This window comes from Coccinella septempunctata, chromosome 1, assembly GCF_907165205.1.
Source record: "Coccinella septempunctata chromosome 1, icCocSept1.1, whole genome shotgun sequence".
NCBI lineage: Eukaryota > Metazoa > Arthropoda > Insecta > Coleoptera > Coccinellidae > Coccinella > Coccinella septempunctata.
In genome coordinates this window covers 19,050,092-19,065,398 of record NC_058189.1, presented here as the reverse complement: position 1 = coordinate 19,065,398, position 15,307 = coordinate 19,050,092, and the positions used below count along the sequence as shown (strand labels likewise).

Genomic DNA, 15,307 nt, shown 5'->3' with positions numbered 1-15,307 from the left:
TTTTTCTATATTTTCCTCTGTTATTTTTTCTATCCTGTGTTTTACTATTGACTCCAATATTTTCACTGAGCAGGGTGCCAACGAGATGGGTCGTAAATTGTCTACATTGTTGACGTCTTTACCTGGTTTGCCGAAAGGGAGTATCAAAAATTTCATTGAGGTATTTATAGTTTGTGGATTTACAAGTAGCTTGTTGAATATTTCCGCTAATTTTTCCCAAGCCATTATAGGTAGATTTCTGTACATTGGATATGTCAGCGAATTCATTCCAGGAGCAGAGTCTTTTTCCGGTATAAGTTTACGAATTTCCAATGGGGTGATCATAGGGGAAAGGTTGTTCTCTAGGTTAAAAGATATCAGGGGTGATTTATTTTCTGTTAGTTTGATCATTAATTTTTCCACGGTTTCAACCTCGGGTTGGTTATTGCAGGTATGTCCGTCTTTACTACCTTTGAATTTTTTTTTATGGTATTCCATGCTTTCTTGCTATTGTTGAAATTTATACTCTCAGTAAATTTTCTGAAACTATTCCTTTTTTCGGTTTTGATCATACGTTTGGTTCTGGCTTTCAATTCCTTTACTCTGATATAATTTTCCAAATTGGGTTCTCTTATATATTCCGCAAAGGCATCTTTTCGCTGGAGTATTGCCTTCGTCAGTTCATCAGTCCACCATATCGCAATCTTATGGTTATTGGTTTTTCTATCCATTTTGATGGGGATGCTTCTTTCCGCACATATCTTAATCATATCATCGAATTCACTTAAGTTGTTTATTTCATTCTCACTCATGAAATTGTTTATATTCGTTTGGAATTTAGGCCAATCAGCTTTGGAAGTTTTAAATTTTCTTGTAGAATAAAATTTTGTCGTTTTTATATTTGGTTCTTCTGAAAAATGTATGTGAATTGGGAAGTGGTCGCTTTGTCCTGTATCATGATTTACCATCCACGAAAACTTGTTGGCGAGATTAGTCGGTACAATAGTCAGGTCTGGTGCACTTTTCTTTTCATTTGGTTTCGTCAGTCTTGTCGCAGATCCATCATTTAGTATAATTATATCCCGATCTTCAGTTAGCTCTTGAATAATCCTACCATTGGGGTTTATGGACTCAGACCCCCACATGAAGTTTTGCGCATTCAGGTCTCCCATGATCACAAAAGGACCTGGGCTTGAATCTATTATTTTAATCAATATTTTCTTGTCTAATTTGGTATCTGGTGGGTTATATATGTTAATAAACCAGACCTTGTTTACTTCTACTATCTGAAATTGGAATTTTTTTGGCATATTTTGGATATTTATGTTTATAATTTTGAACTTTATATTTTCCTTGATTAAGAGGGCTATTCCTCCCCAACGGTCATATCTGTCATTTCTGATGATTTTATAATTTTTTATTTTAATTATTTTATCTTTATCAAGAAGGGTTTCAGTCAAGGCTATCATATCCGGCATAGACATTGTCAGCTTGCCCATAAGTTCGTTATAATTAGCTATTATTGATCTTATATTCCATTGTATAATAAACATATTGAATATATTTGAGACTAGTTAGGTAAATAAAATAATAAAGCGGTTTACATATACACATATATTTGTCGGTGGGCATGATATAATGAAGGGTTAATATTCTCCAATTTCATCCATAGATGTATCATCTATTTCTATTTTATACTCTGGAGGTTTATGTATTTGTACATCGTGAATAATTATTTTTCTCTCATTATTTATAATATTCTCTTCGAAATTTTAATAGTTCGATTGAGTTTCTATTTCATTTGTTGGATTAATATCATCTGAGTTTATAGATATATCCATTTCTGAGTTTTGGGTATTATAAATTTTTTCTCTATTATTCATGTTGTAATTTGGTTCATATTCGATCAGGCATTTTTTAATTTCATCTCTGTCATATGCTGGTTTTTGAGGAGCTATTCTTTTCCTAGGAGAAAAGGTGGTAATTCTGTGGGGTTCATTTGTTTTATTATCTGAATGTTTTTTTGATGCCTTTGTTTCGTCCGCATATGATATTCTGTTAACTGTTACCGGGAGTGTTTTGATGTTATTTTCCTGCATGCACTCGTACCTATATTGAAATTTTTTCGTTTTCGAAGCATGAGGTTCGCTTCATAAAAGGTATATTTATATACTGCCATAGCTTCTTTAATCAATTTTTGATGTTCGTATTCCGGGCAGGTTCGTTCCATCGCCGTATGCCCTTCTCCACAAAATATACATTTTGTTTCATTAGGGCAGTTTACATATTCATGATCCTCACCACAATTTCTGCATCTCCTACTACTTTTACATAAATGTGCCGTATGTCCGAAACGTAGGCAATTAAAGCATTGTATAACAGGATACACGTATTGCGAGACTTCTAAAAAATTATGGTATAATGTTATATATTTAGGTAATGTAGTACTTCTAAACGTAATTACGCAAGATTTAGTCTTTTTGTATTGTACTTCGCCATCGATTATAATTCTTTTCTTTAGTCTTCGAACATTAATTATTTCGTAATCGGATTTTCCAAAATCTATAATTTCTTGTTCATCTATATCTACATCTATTCCCGAAATGATACCCCTGACTGTTAAATATACTGCAGGGATGTATACATTATAAGCTGGAAAAGTATTATTTGATACAAACTTGTTTGCATCTTCGGCCGTGGAAAACTCTATTCCTATTCTATTTCTACCTTTTTTGGATATTTTATTTATTCTTAATTCAAAGTTGTTATTTTCGAAAAAAATTTTTCCTTTAGTCAATGGGTTTAGATTTCCCACGTTACCAATCTTACTTTCTACAAAAACAACATATGGTCCCTTCATTAACTCCGTATTTGAATATGTGTTTATTTTCGTTCGCATCTTTTTTCAATGTTAAAGATTGTGATAATATGTCGACTTGAGTATTCAACTCGCTGTCTTCGTTCAAAATTGCCTGTTTTTTCAGTTCATCTAATTCATTTTTAAGTATTATTAAATCTGCGAAAGAAAATTGCTCACTATTTTCCTGTATATTCCAGTGGCGGCTTGTCCTATGAGGCAGGTGAGGCAGTGCCTCACCAAATAAATGCTGGAGATTACACGTATTAATCGAATATTTTATTAATCCATTTCATCATCTTTTCAGTCCAATTTTCGAATTTTCCCATCATACCCTACGGCATTCTGTTTTCAATAATAATCCTGCTCAATCTTACGATTCTTCTATATTCATCCCACTTCCTCTTTGAGAAGTAAGAGGTTTGAGGCATGCCTACGCGCTTCCTTGTCTAGCGCGTGATCTACATCGATGCGACGCGAATATATCCTCACGCCTTTGAAAGCGGCTTCTGCTTCTAATGATCATTTTGAGGCATGCCTCGGCTCTCGTACGGCGAACATTCCATGTCCTCGGCAAACTGTAATTATTCTGCGCTGTTCGGGAAGCGGGAGATAGCGCTTGTATCTTCCAAGAATACGTGAAGTTTAAAAGAATTATCAGGCAAAGAATTATTTTCCTATGTGTAGATATGTATACAGGGTGTTTCCGAAGGTGAGGCTTTTTTTTCAACGGAATAGAAGTGGATAAAATGAAGCGTTTCACCAAGAATAAAATATCCGAAACTTTCAAAATGAAAAAGTTGAAAAAAAAAATTTGAAAATTATTACTGAAATAGATCCTTATACACCTTAGACCGTTTGTTAGGTGAATGCAAAGCAGTGAGAAAAAACTTATCTCCTGATTCGACCATGTGTTTTCGTTTAGGATGTTGGCTCGTTCGATATTTACGTGGTAATGAAAATGGAAACTTAGGATTGCCGAATTGTTCTCATTATTTTTTAGTAACTTTAGCCCGTTTGCAACAGCCGAGAATTCTCTAGAGAATTTACTCGAGAATTCATGCGCCGTGAATTCTTTACCGTTACATACGCACTTTCTGTAGAATTCACTGTTCAGTTGCATACAAAATAATCTCTGCACTTTTCATACCAAAATTTGGTAGAGAATTCTCCAGAGAATATTCAAAATCTCACCAACAAAATTGGTTTAAATTATTCACGAATTTTTTCACAATGGGCATCACAATCTTCTTGTTCGAACATTCCAACAATCGTCCTGAAAATGAGATGAAATGGGGAAATATCATAGCACTTTTTCAACATAACTACCATAGCGATTTCAAGAAACTGCCTCGATTTTATAATTTTTTTTTTCATCCTGAATGTAACGATATACCAATTATGATTATCTCAAAAGTGACCTGATGCATCTAATCCGATGAACTTGGTTCTGAACCATCCATTGTCCAGCCATATGTTTATATGTTGTGTTTCGTTTTTGCGATGACGCAGTCATCTTCCACAGTCCCGTACTTGAAATTTAATGAAATTTCGTCGAACTTCTGGGAGTTGTATCTCAGCCATCTTGGATATTTTATGTAGACAAGACAATTTTTGGTGAAACGACTTATTTGATGAGTTCCAAAAAAAAGCCTTACCTTTGAAAACACCCTGTATACAGTAGTGTTCGCTTACAACGGCTCCGTTTTCAGCGAACTTTCGCATATAACGAACCAATTTTTAGAAAATACAAATAATTCCTGATAGCTATTTACATTTATCCTTTATTGCGAACTTTGCTTTTAGCAAACCGTTTTTGGCGATCCCTTGAGGTTCGTGTTTTTTTCTGATATGCCTCACCATCTCATAGTGTCACGGGCCGCCACTGGTATATTCTCCAATGTTTTTATCGATTTCGGAGTAATTGCCGTTTTTATCCGGGGATAAATCCCCGGACTATTATTTGCCATTTTTATCCCTTTCTACTGATGTTTTTTCCTTTTTCATCAACTCTCAAAAAGAAGTGTACTTCACGTACAGTTTTAAATAGGTATATAAGAATGAAAAAAATATACAAGAAAAACCCCAAAAACAAATGAAAAATAACTTAAAGTATCCCAATGAAACCTTAAATCAAAAAGTAATAATTCGACACCTGTTTTTGAACTATCTCACCACCTTGCAATAGGGGAAATAACACGCCACCAGGAAGAATCGAAATTGGTTAGGTCCGCACCGATCCGCTCTCCGCACCGAACTCCGACATTATTAGTTCTTTGATTTAAGAAACATAGAAACCTTAGCAATAATTACATATTAACTCACCTTCCTAGATTACGGGGATAATTATGCAATTTTTGAACATTTGTCTCATCACCACCACAAAGTAAACAAAGCAAGCTTGGCATTTTGCTATCATGGAATATTGTCTTCAAATTGTCAAAATAACTCCAGAACTAACTAACAGATAACTAAGTCAACCCCGAAACTTGGAATAAACAGAAAAGAATTGAAAATCATGCAAATTTACACATGTCATGTCAAAATTATCAAATGACGCATGTGACAACTACGAAATGTTTCCTACTGGGGCGAGCTCTACAAATCAAAGATAATACACACCGTTTTCTCTCTCACTATGCTGTATCTTGGTGTGTAATATCTTTGCTACAAATGCTTTCCCATAATTGAACGAAGAGAGACTTATGGAAGATACATAGACATAGAGACATGGACTGAGCAATGCCAGCATGAAATTGGCTATTTATTAGAAAGAGAGAAAAGCTCGTCGGGACATACCTTTCTCTTTTTTGTTCACATAGAGGTGAGTGTAGACCAATCAAAATTCTAGAAAAAGACAACTGCATTCCCGACGTGTTTTTCTCTCTGTCACTATTTTTGACCGTATTTCATGCATAGATATAAAGGGAAGGCACAGTCCATGTCTCTATGTCTATGGGAAGATAACACAAGAGAGAGAGATGCACGAATTCCTTAAAATGGGACAGATTTCACTGCCAAGTTAACCAGGAGCGACTAGAAACAAAAGATATTACACACCAAGATAGAGCATAGTGAGAGAGGAAACGTCCTCGAAAAAAGATAGCTTATATTATATTTCATTCATATTTTGATCAAAACCAAAACAATGAACCAAATGCAACGATTGGTTGAAGGAATCGTTTTTTCCGAAGCTATCCGAATGATGCCGAATTGGCAGGGCCGTCGCTAGGGGGTAGGCAGGGTAGGCGGCCGCCTAAGGCGCTAGGATTTAGGGGCGGCATTTTGAGCTTAGACATGAAAAAAATCAACTTATGTACCGAATGAAAATAAATGCAGTTCAGTCAGCAACAACAGGAATACCAAGAAATATATTTAGGCGCGGACTCATTGGTGAACGCAATATGCAGGGGTAATAAAAAAACCATCAAAGGTGCCGCATTCGCATTCTTCTCATAAATATCCCAGACAGCCTATACGGTCCGCACTGTAGTGGCCACTTTTAAGAGTTATTTATGTTATAATATAACTTATCGAAGTTTTCGGCTTCGCTTTGATAAATATGGCCGACTACTGTTGGGTTTTTGGGGCGGCTTCATTCACATTTCCGAAATTATTTTCATTTTCAATTCTCCAATCAGAATACAGAAAGTTGATTCCGGGGTGGAGTGTGAAAGACTTCAGGAAGTATTTTATTTACATATGAATATTCAGTATTCGTACGAAAAGAAAAGAAAAGTTCAGAGTTCATTCCTGAATCAATCAATTATATTATTTATTGCTTGTGCAAAATAAGTTATCAATTTGAAAAGTTCTGTAACTCGGTATTTTTCAAGCATTGTTTCGGCAACGGGTAACAGGATAAAAATTTATAGAAAATCCTCATTTACAGTCCCTGGCCAGTTTATTAGACGCACTGAGGATTTTTTTTATATTTACTGGTATTGCTCGAGGAAAAAGCAAAATATTTGAATTTCATTTCCACAGAATGTTAGTTTCATCTACGACTCTCATTAAATTGTTCTATTTGGCATTTATTTTTGATGTTGTAGTATTAGTACTTAAGTATGAATCAGTACTATGTCTTCCAGTGGACTTCTTGCATTCTGCAGGTTCGGACGTTATTTCGATAATCCACATATGAAATCATTATCTTCGAATGCAGCAAACCGAACAATCCTGCATTGATAGTATGAAGCACTCATAGCTACACAGGGTGGCTCAGCAAAATATTAGAATTTCATGTTTAATCATCAATAAATCAATATTTTTTATTGAATATGATATATTATATGTGAAAATCATTTACAGATGAAGTATATGTAACATATACGTTCAATTTAATAATTCAATATCGAGATTTTGCATCGAATCAATGCGTCTAATAATATGGCCAGGGACTGTATGTATTCAATATTTTATATTCGTAATATCTTCAAAACTCAGAGGGTCCAGGGAATACTTTTGGGCCCTATATGGTTTGAAGAAAAATATAATTCGTTAATTTTTAGAATTTAATATGAATGTTTTCAATTTCACTATGGCATTTTGTTTTTCGGCGAAATCCTTGAGTTTTTTGCCATTTCTATTCTCTGTTATGATGGGAATTTACAGTTGAAATCTGCGATGCAGATTTCCGGGTTTGTTCCTTCCAACATGTTGTTTATCTTTTCTTCCAATAAATTGTTTTGTGATGGCTTATATGCCGAGGTAATTTCGACTCTTTGACGATTTAATTCGGCAACAATCGTCACTTTTTCTGTTTTTCCTTGTGTTTCGTCGGATCTACTTTTGAAGTAGTGTTTCAGATCTGTTCTCACCAATATTGCTACTCCTCCTCCGGTGTTTGTAATTCTGTCACATCTATTTGTTTCATAATTCATGAAATTCAGTCGTCTGTTCCGATTTATTCTTGTTTCCTATAGGGCTATAATAACAGGTTGTCTCTCTGATATTATTTCTTCTATCTCGGTTTTCCGAGTGTTGATCCCGTTTATGTTCCACGAGATTATCTAGAGGGATTTCTTCCTAATATCCGTAATGTCCATTAATTCAGTTAACTGAATAATGCTTGGAGTTTCTTTTCCATTTTCCTCTCAATTTTCAACATTATCTTGTTGAAAATTTTCTCCGTGAAGATATCTTAATCATCGGCTGATTCAGATATCTTTTTCTTCTCCTGTTGACTGTTTACAGCCCGTTTTATTGGAGGCTTCTTCTGTTCTTCTTTTTGACGAAACAAATGACTGGTGCATAAAGTGGAAAATTAAGCTCAATGGACAAAAGAGCCAAGCAATATTACTACAGAAGAGAAGACTGCGACCCACAACGAAACTGGAAGTTGACGGCGAAGAAATCGACTGGAAAAATGAAGCCAAATGTTAAGGAATAACGCTTGACAAAGGACTTACTTGGAAAAGTCATATCAAACAAGCAATCGACAAAACGAAAGCAGCGATGAATAGACTCTATCCTCTGATAGGAAGAAGCCACATGTCTAACGAGACAAAATTGAAGATAATAATCAAAGCCGTTGCTAGGCCTCAACTGACTGATGGATCAGTTGCCTGGGGTTTCGCGGCAAAGAGCCATATCAAACGAATTCAGGCCACTGAAAACAAGCTGCTTCCATGTGCAATAGATGAACCTTGGTTTGTCAGGAATAGACTTGACGGTCTCCTCATCAGAAGAGGAGCTTTCTTCTCGCGCGCGTTTAGTTGGGGGCACGCTTGGGGCCTTCGCATCCAACATTGTATCATATTTCCTTGTTGTGAAACAATTCCTTTAAAGGAATTATTTTTGGAACCCGCTACCGGTTTTGTAATTGTGGTATAAGTGGGGGATTTCGGCATATTCTTTCGGGTCATTTCCTCTCTCAAGAGGCTCATCTCACCGACCAACTGTGACACAGTTTCGGTCAGTTTGACAATTTGAGCTTTCAACTGCTTTCGTGTTCACCGTCGCTGAATTCTTCAGCATCGGTCGCTTCCATATAGGAACCCTCATTATCTGGGGTTTCCGACATGGTTTTATACTCAGATTTCTCAAAATATCAAGCAATTTGAAAATAATAAAATATTCAGGAATCTTCAATGAAATAGTCTAATATAAAACTATGGTATAAAGCCAACAGTTTCCTAAGCTATGAGAAAAATCAGAAAAAAAAAGATACGAAAAATAAGCTCACCTGATGTTTTCTGCAGTACCAACGAAAAACAAATTCTGGACACTGGTGACGGGAACTTACTCTCCGACCAGTATTTATAAACTACAGCCGCCCCCACAGTAATTCCGTAGCATCCAATAGATTTTTAGATACGCATTGGAACGGCAACTTTGTAACGGGTTTAGTTCACAAAAGAGTTTAATCTCAAACGCCAGCTATTCTTCCAATTGTTTGATATTTTGAGATTTTCGAGTATAAAACCATGTCGGAAACCTCAGATAATGAGGGTTCCTACATGGAAGCGACCGATGCTGAAGAATTCAGCGAAGGCGAACACGAGGAGCTTGTAAAGCTCAGAGAAGAAAATGAGCAGTTGAAAGCTCAAATAGTCAAACTGACTGAAACTGTGTCACAGTTGGTCGGTGAGATGCGCCTCTCGAGGGAGGAAATGACCCGCAATAATATGCCGAAATCTCCCACTTACGCCGCAATCACAAAGCCGGTAGCGGGTTCCAAAAATAATTCCCTTAAAGGAATTGTTTCACAACCCGAAACAAGGAAAAATGATTCAACGCAGGTTGCGAAGGCCCCAAACGCGCCCCCAACTAAACGCGCGCGAAAAGAAAGCTCATCTTCTGATGAGGAGACTGTCAAGAAGGCAACGGAAGTGCCTAAAAGAGATAAAATTCCACCCATCACAATGATGGGCACCTCAGATTGGGTAGAGACATCTAAAGCTCTCTACACAAAAAGGATAGACTACAACCGCGCAACTGTAGTTAAAGACGGTATAAAAACCTTCGCGTCAACCGTAGATGATTTTAGAAAAATTACGAAATTCTGCGAGCAGCGTGTTAAAGAATTTTTTACCTACCGAATGGAGGAGGAGAAGAAGATATATGCCGTCATTAGGCATTTACCAATCGACGCTGATCTTGCGTTGATTAAGGACGGCCTGATATTCCAGGGAATATCAGACGCTGAGGTGTCCAGAATGACATCGAACAAGACGAAGAAGCCCATACCTCTCTACCTGGTTAAAACCCAGAAAAAAGGAATCTTCGAAGTGAAGCGACTCTACAACCTCTGTATTGTGGTTGAACACAAAAAGAGGCCTGAAAGTCCAAGCCAGTGCTTTAGGTGTCAAACGTACGGACATGCACAGAACAAATGCTCCTTCCCGTGGAGATGCGTGAAGTGCTCAGGAAGTCATAGCACTAGCAGCAATGACTGCACACTCACCAGAAAAGGTGAAGAGAGAAATGCCACATGTGTCTTATGTGGAGAAGAGGGCCATCCAGCTAGCTACAAAGGATGTAGCGAGTTCAAGTTGGTGACCAGAAAGAAGAATTCCCGAAAATCAGCTGAACAGAAAAAGAAGGTAACAAAAACAACAACTTCTGAACAAAAAATTCAGGAAGTAGCGAAGACCCAACCTACAGAGCAGGAAAAGAAGAGGGAGACTCCAAAACCCGTTCAGAAAAAAGAAGGACAGAAGAAGCTTACAATGAAACAGGCTGTGAACAGTCAACAAGAGAAGAAAAAGATATCTGAATCAGCCGATGATTTAGATATCTTCACGGAGAAAATTTTCAACAAGATAATGTTGAAAATTGAGAGGGAAATGGAGAAAAAACTCCAAGCATTATTTAGTAAACTGAATTAATGGACCTCACCTCCTGATATTAGGAAGAAATCCCTCAAGATAATCTCGTGGAACATAAACGGGATCAACACACGGAAGGCCGAGATAGAACAAATAATATCAGAAAGACAACCTGATATTATAGCCCTACAGGAAACAAGAATAAACCGGAACAGACGACTGAATTTCATGAATTATGAAACATATAGATGTGACAGAATTACAAACACCGGAAGAGGAGTAGCAATATTGGTGAGAACAGATCTGAAACACTACTTTAAAAGTAGATCCGACGAAACACAAGGAAAAACAGAAAAAGTGACTAATGTTGCCGAATTAAATCGGCAAAGAGTCGAAATAACCTCGGCGTATAAGCCACCACAAAATAATCTATTGGAAGAAGAGATAACAACATGTTGGAAGGATCAAACCCGAAAATCTCCATCGGAGATTTCAACTGTAAATCCCCATTATGGAACAGCATAACAGAGAATAGAAATGGCAAAAAACTCAAGGATTTCGCCGAAAAACAAAATGCCATAGTGATTGGACCAGAGCTACCGACATATCTTGCTTTTGGTAGAGGAATACCATATGTAATAGATATCGCGATATTGAAAAATATAACTCAAGAATTCTCGATTGAAACTTTGGAAGATGGAACCTCAAACCACAATCCCGTCGAATTGACAATTGGAGAAGAACAAAGAGAAAAACTGATGGAAATAAGAGAATACATCAATTGGGCTAAATACAGCCATTTAATACAATCGGAAATAACAGAAATTCCAACAATAAGCACTCCAGACGATCTGGAATGTGCGGTTGATAAACTGGAAGAGATTATATTGAAAGCTTACGAAAAAAGCACGAGAAGAGTGAAGAGACCAGCACCAAGTCATCCGCATGGCGATACGCCTAAAGAAGTAAAAGATCTTATACAAGAAAATCGAAAACTCAGAAGAATATATAGGATGAATAAAAATGATCTGAATAGAAGGAACCTCAACCGACATAGCCAAGTTCTGAAAAATGCCCTGAAAGATCTAAGAACAAGCAGATGGAACAAAAGGGTTCAAGAACTGAATACAATCGATCATTCTGCATGGAGAATGCAAAAAAGCCTACGAGGAGAAAACACTAAAATTCCACCCCTACACGGAGAAAGGGGAATGGAGTATACCAATACTGATAAGGCAGATGCATGGGCGGACTCGATCGAACGAGAATCGAGAATAAATTACAGGATAGACGACGATAATGAAGATTTGGAAGAACTGGTTGAAGAAAATGATGAAGAAATGGATGAATTACCAGCGACTGCTGAAATAGACAAGCCAACATCGCCAAATGAAATCAGGGAAATAATTAGAAGTTTGAAGAAGAGGAAAGCTCCCGGAAGCGATAAAATAACGAATGTTATGTTAAAGAAATTACCTAGAAAAGGTATAGCCGCTCTAACAAATATCGCGAATGGAATTATGAGGACAGAACACTACCCAGAAAAATGGAAAACAGCAGAAGTCATAGTATTCAGTAAACCATTCAAAGAGGAGAAGTTTCCACAAAACTACAGACCGATAAGTCTACTGTCGGCGTTAGGAAAAGTAGTAGAAAGAATTATCGCCACGAGGCTAAATGAGGAAACCGAAAATCTGAAACTAATACCACCAGAACAGTTCGGATTCAGAAGAGAGCATTCAACTGAACAACAATTATTAAGGCTCACAGAGTACATAACAGAGGGATTCCAAAATAAACAAGCTACAGGTCTTGTATGGCATGAAGGATTAATATATAAGATGAGATGTGCTGGATATTCGATCAAAATATGCATAAGAATGCTCCTCAACAAGAGATATAGAGGCTGGAGTACCCCAAGGATCAGTACTTGGTCCACTTCTGTACAACATATACATCCACGATATTCCGAAAAATCCAAGAACCATGCTAACGTTATATGCTGACGACACAGGCATAGCAACTCGACACCGCAACCCAGAAGTAATAGAACGAGTTCTACAAGAGACGATTGACGAAACAAATGACTGGTGCATAAAGTGGAAAATCAAGCTCAATGGACAAAAGAGCCAAGCAATATTACTACAGAAGAGAAGACTGCGACCCACAACGAAACTGAATGTTGACGGCGAAGAAATCGACTGGAAAAATGAAGCCAAATATTTAGGAATAACGCTTGACAAAGGACTTACTTGGAATAGTCATATCAAACAAGCAATCGACAAAACGAAAGCAGCGATGAATAGACTCTATCCTCTAATAGGAAGAAGAAGCCACATGTCGAAAGAGACAAAATTGAAGATAATCAAAGCCGTTGCTGGGCCTCAACTGACTTATGGATCAGTTGCCTGGGGTTTCGCGGCAAAGAGCCATATCAAAAGAATTCAGGCCACTGAAAACAAGCTGCTACGATGTGCAATAGATGCACCTTGGTTTGTCAGGAATAGACAGATTTATAAGGACCTGAAATGGGAAACCATAACGGAATTCATGAACAGAAAAGCAGAGAAATTATTCGAAACAGCGAAAAACCATCCGAATCAAGAACTCAGGAGACTAGTGGACTACGACCCAGAGGAAGACAAAAGGAGAATGCGAATTTACCGAAGGAGACCAAGAGATCAATTAAAAAGAGATTAAAATAACAACAGAAACTTATTGAAAAATTCAATAAAGTGTTAATCCAATAGAGGTTAAACACATAAATCCCAGCACGATAGTGTGCGAGAAGAAAACCGATCAAGAGATGAACGGTTTATAGGCAAATGCCCGGAACCAAAATTCAAGAAGCAGTTGAGGGTTTTTAGTGGGTCTCGAACTCAGGAGAGTGAGAAACCCCACACTGTTCCCCCTCAGGAGATGAGGGTGGTTCGACTGTCTTGCAGATTTTCCCCCTGCTACACCAAAAAAAAAAGAAAAAAAAAACGAGGTAAAGTTGGTAAAGGTTTGGGCGGCAAAGGTGGAGCCAAGCGTCATAGGAAAGTACTACGAGACAACATCCAAGGTATCACCAAACCCGCTATCAGGAGATTGGCTAGGCCTGGAGGTGTCAAGCGTATTTCTGGTCTCATTTACGAAGAAACTCGTGGAGTGTTGAAGGTGTTCCTGGAAAATGTAATCAGGGACGCTGTCACATATACCGAACATGCAAAGAGAAAAACTGTTACCGCCATGGACGTTGTATATGCCCTCAAACGTCAAGGACGTACATTGTACGGTTTCGGCGGTTGAATGAGTCATTATTCAGGTTGTAGTATAAACGGTCCTTCTCAGGACCACAACGATATAATGTTCGTTTTGTCCAATATCAATGTCGATTGCTAATAAATACTTCGGACTAAGTTCTTGAGGATATGTACGTATTATTTTACTATGATCACTAAGCCCGGTTAAGAAGAGAATCCTTCTTGGATTCTGTGGCCAAACCCTTCGTCCATCCTCAAGATAAAATTTTTTGAAATAGTTCCGATCTGAGACTCCAGGACGAGAAACCTATAAAACAATTGAAACCTCGGTACCCGCCGAGGTAGTCCTTTTCTGAGAAAAGGTGTTAGCCGGACGATTCCAAAGTGTGCTTGGACTCGCCCATTCATGTTCGGTGATAATAACCTCTATAGAAGATCTACAAATCCACAAAGTTCGTCTGCTGAATGATATTTAATACAAATAATATAGTGCAGAAAACCCTCATTTTTTTCGTCTATTAATAATTCTCTCACATTTTTGCGCTTCGTTCCACCACTAAAATATAGCATATATTATTTTCGAACCGAATAAATTCGTAAACGAGATTGTTACCTGAAGTGTCGAAGTTCATTTTCTGTAGGCGGTACTGAGCCAAGAGCCAACCCTTATCTTAACAACCTTCGGCGAAAATAGTCGTTTTTCAATATCTACCTTTCGCAGAATTCATTCACTGAGTTAAAATGTCTCTGAGTAGTGAAGAGAAACGACTTTTGCTTAGTAAAAAACAACGAAAGGTTTACATTGAACGAATTGGGTGCATTCTAAATGCGGCGATCATTGCAGAAAGTGATCGAACAAAAACCCTGGAGTCTACCTTCAAAGCCTTCGATAGTATACAATTCAAGATTGCCAACCAATTATGCGGAGCGGAGCAATTAGTCCCTAGAAACCGAAAATAAACTGCAGGCGAAGATTGAGGAAATACATTTTGATATACAGACAATTCATAGCGAAAAACGACTATTTTCGCAGAAGGTTGTTGAGATAAGGGTTGGCTCAGTACCGCTTACAGAAAATGAACTTCGACACTGCAGGTAACAATCTCGTTTACGAATTTGTTCGGTTCATATATGCTATATTTTAGTGGTGGAACAAAGCGCACAAATGAGATATCAAATAGAATTTTTAATTCGGCTACGAAGGACCATTAAAGAAGGCGCTGGACACACGCCAAATAATTCAATTAACCAAAAAAAATGAGGGTTTTCTGCACTATATTATTTGTATTAAATATCATTCAGCACACGAACTTTGTGGATTTGTAGATCTTCTATAGAGGTTATTATCACCGAACATGAATGAGCGAGTCCAAGCACACTTTGGAATCGTCCGGCAAACACCTTTTCTCAGGAAAGGATTACCTCGGCGGTCACCGAGGTTTCAAGTCCTCGAG

General features: G+C 37.5%; 1 protein-coding gene across 1 annotated transcript; it reads left to right on the top strand.

Moving 5' to 3' along the window:
- Positions 1 to 6,240: 6,240 nt before the first annotated feature.
- Positions 6,241 to 13,949, top strand: LOC123322888 (histone H4-like). Its single transcript, XM_044910959.1, has 2 exons — positions 6,241 to 6,248; positions 13,584 to 13,949. The coding sequence occupies exons 1-2, from the start codon at positions 6,241 to 6,243 to the stop codon at positions 13,897 to 13,899; spliced, it is 324 nt and encodes a 107-aa protein (XP_044766894.1). The 3' UTR covers positions 13,900 to 13,949.
- The last annotated feature ends 1,358 nt before the right edge of the window (positions 13,950 to 15,307 follow it).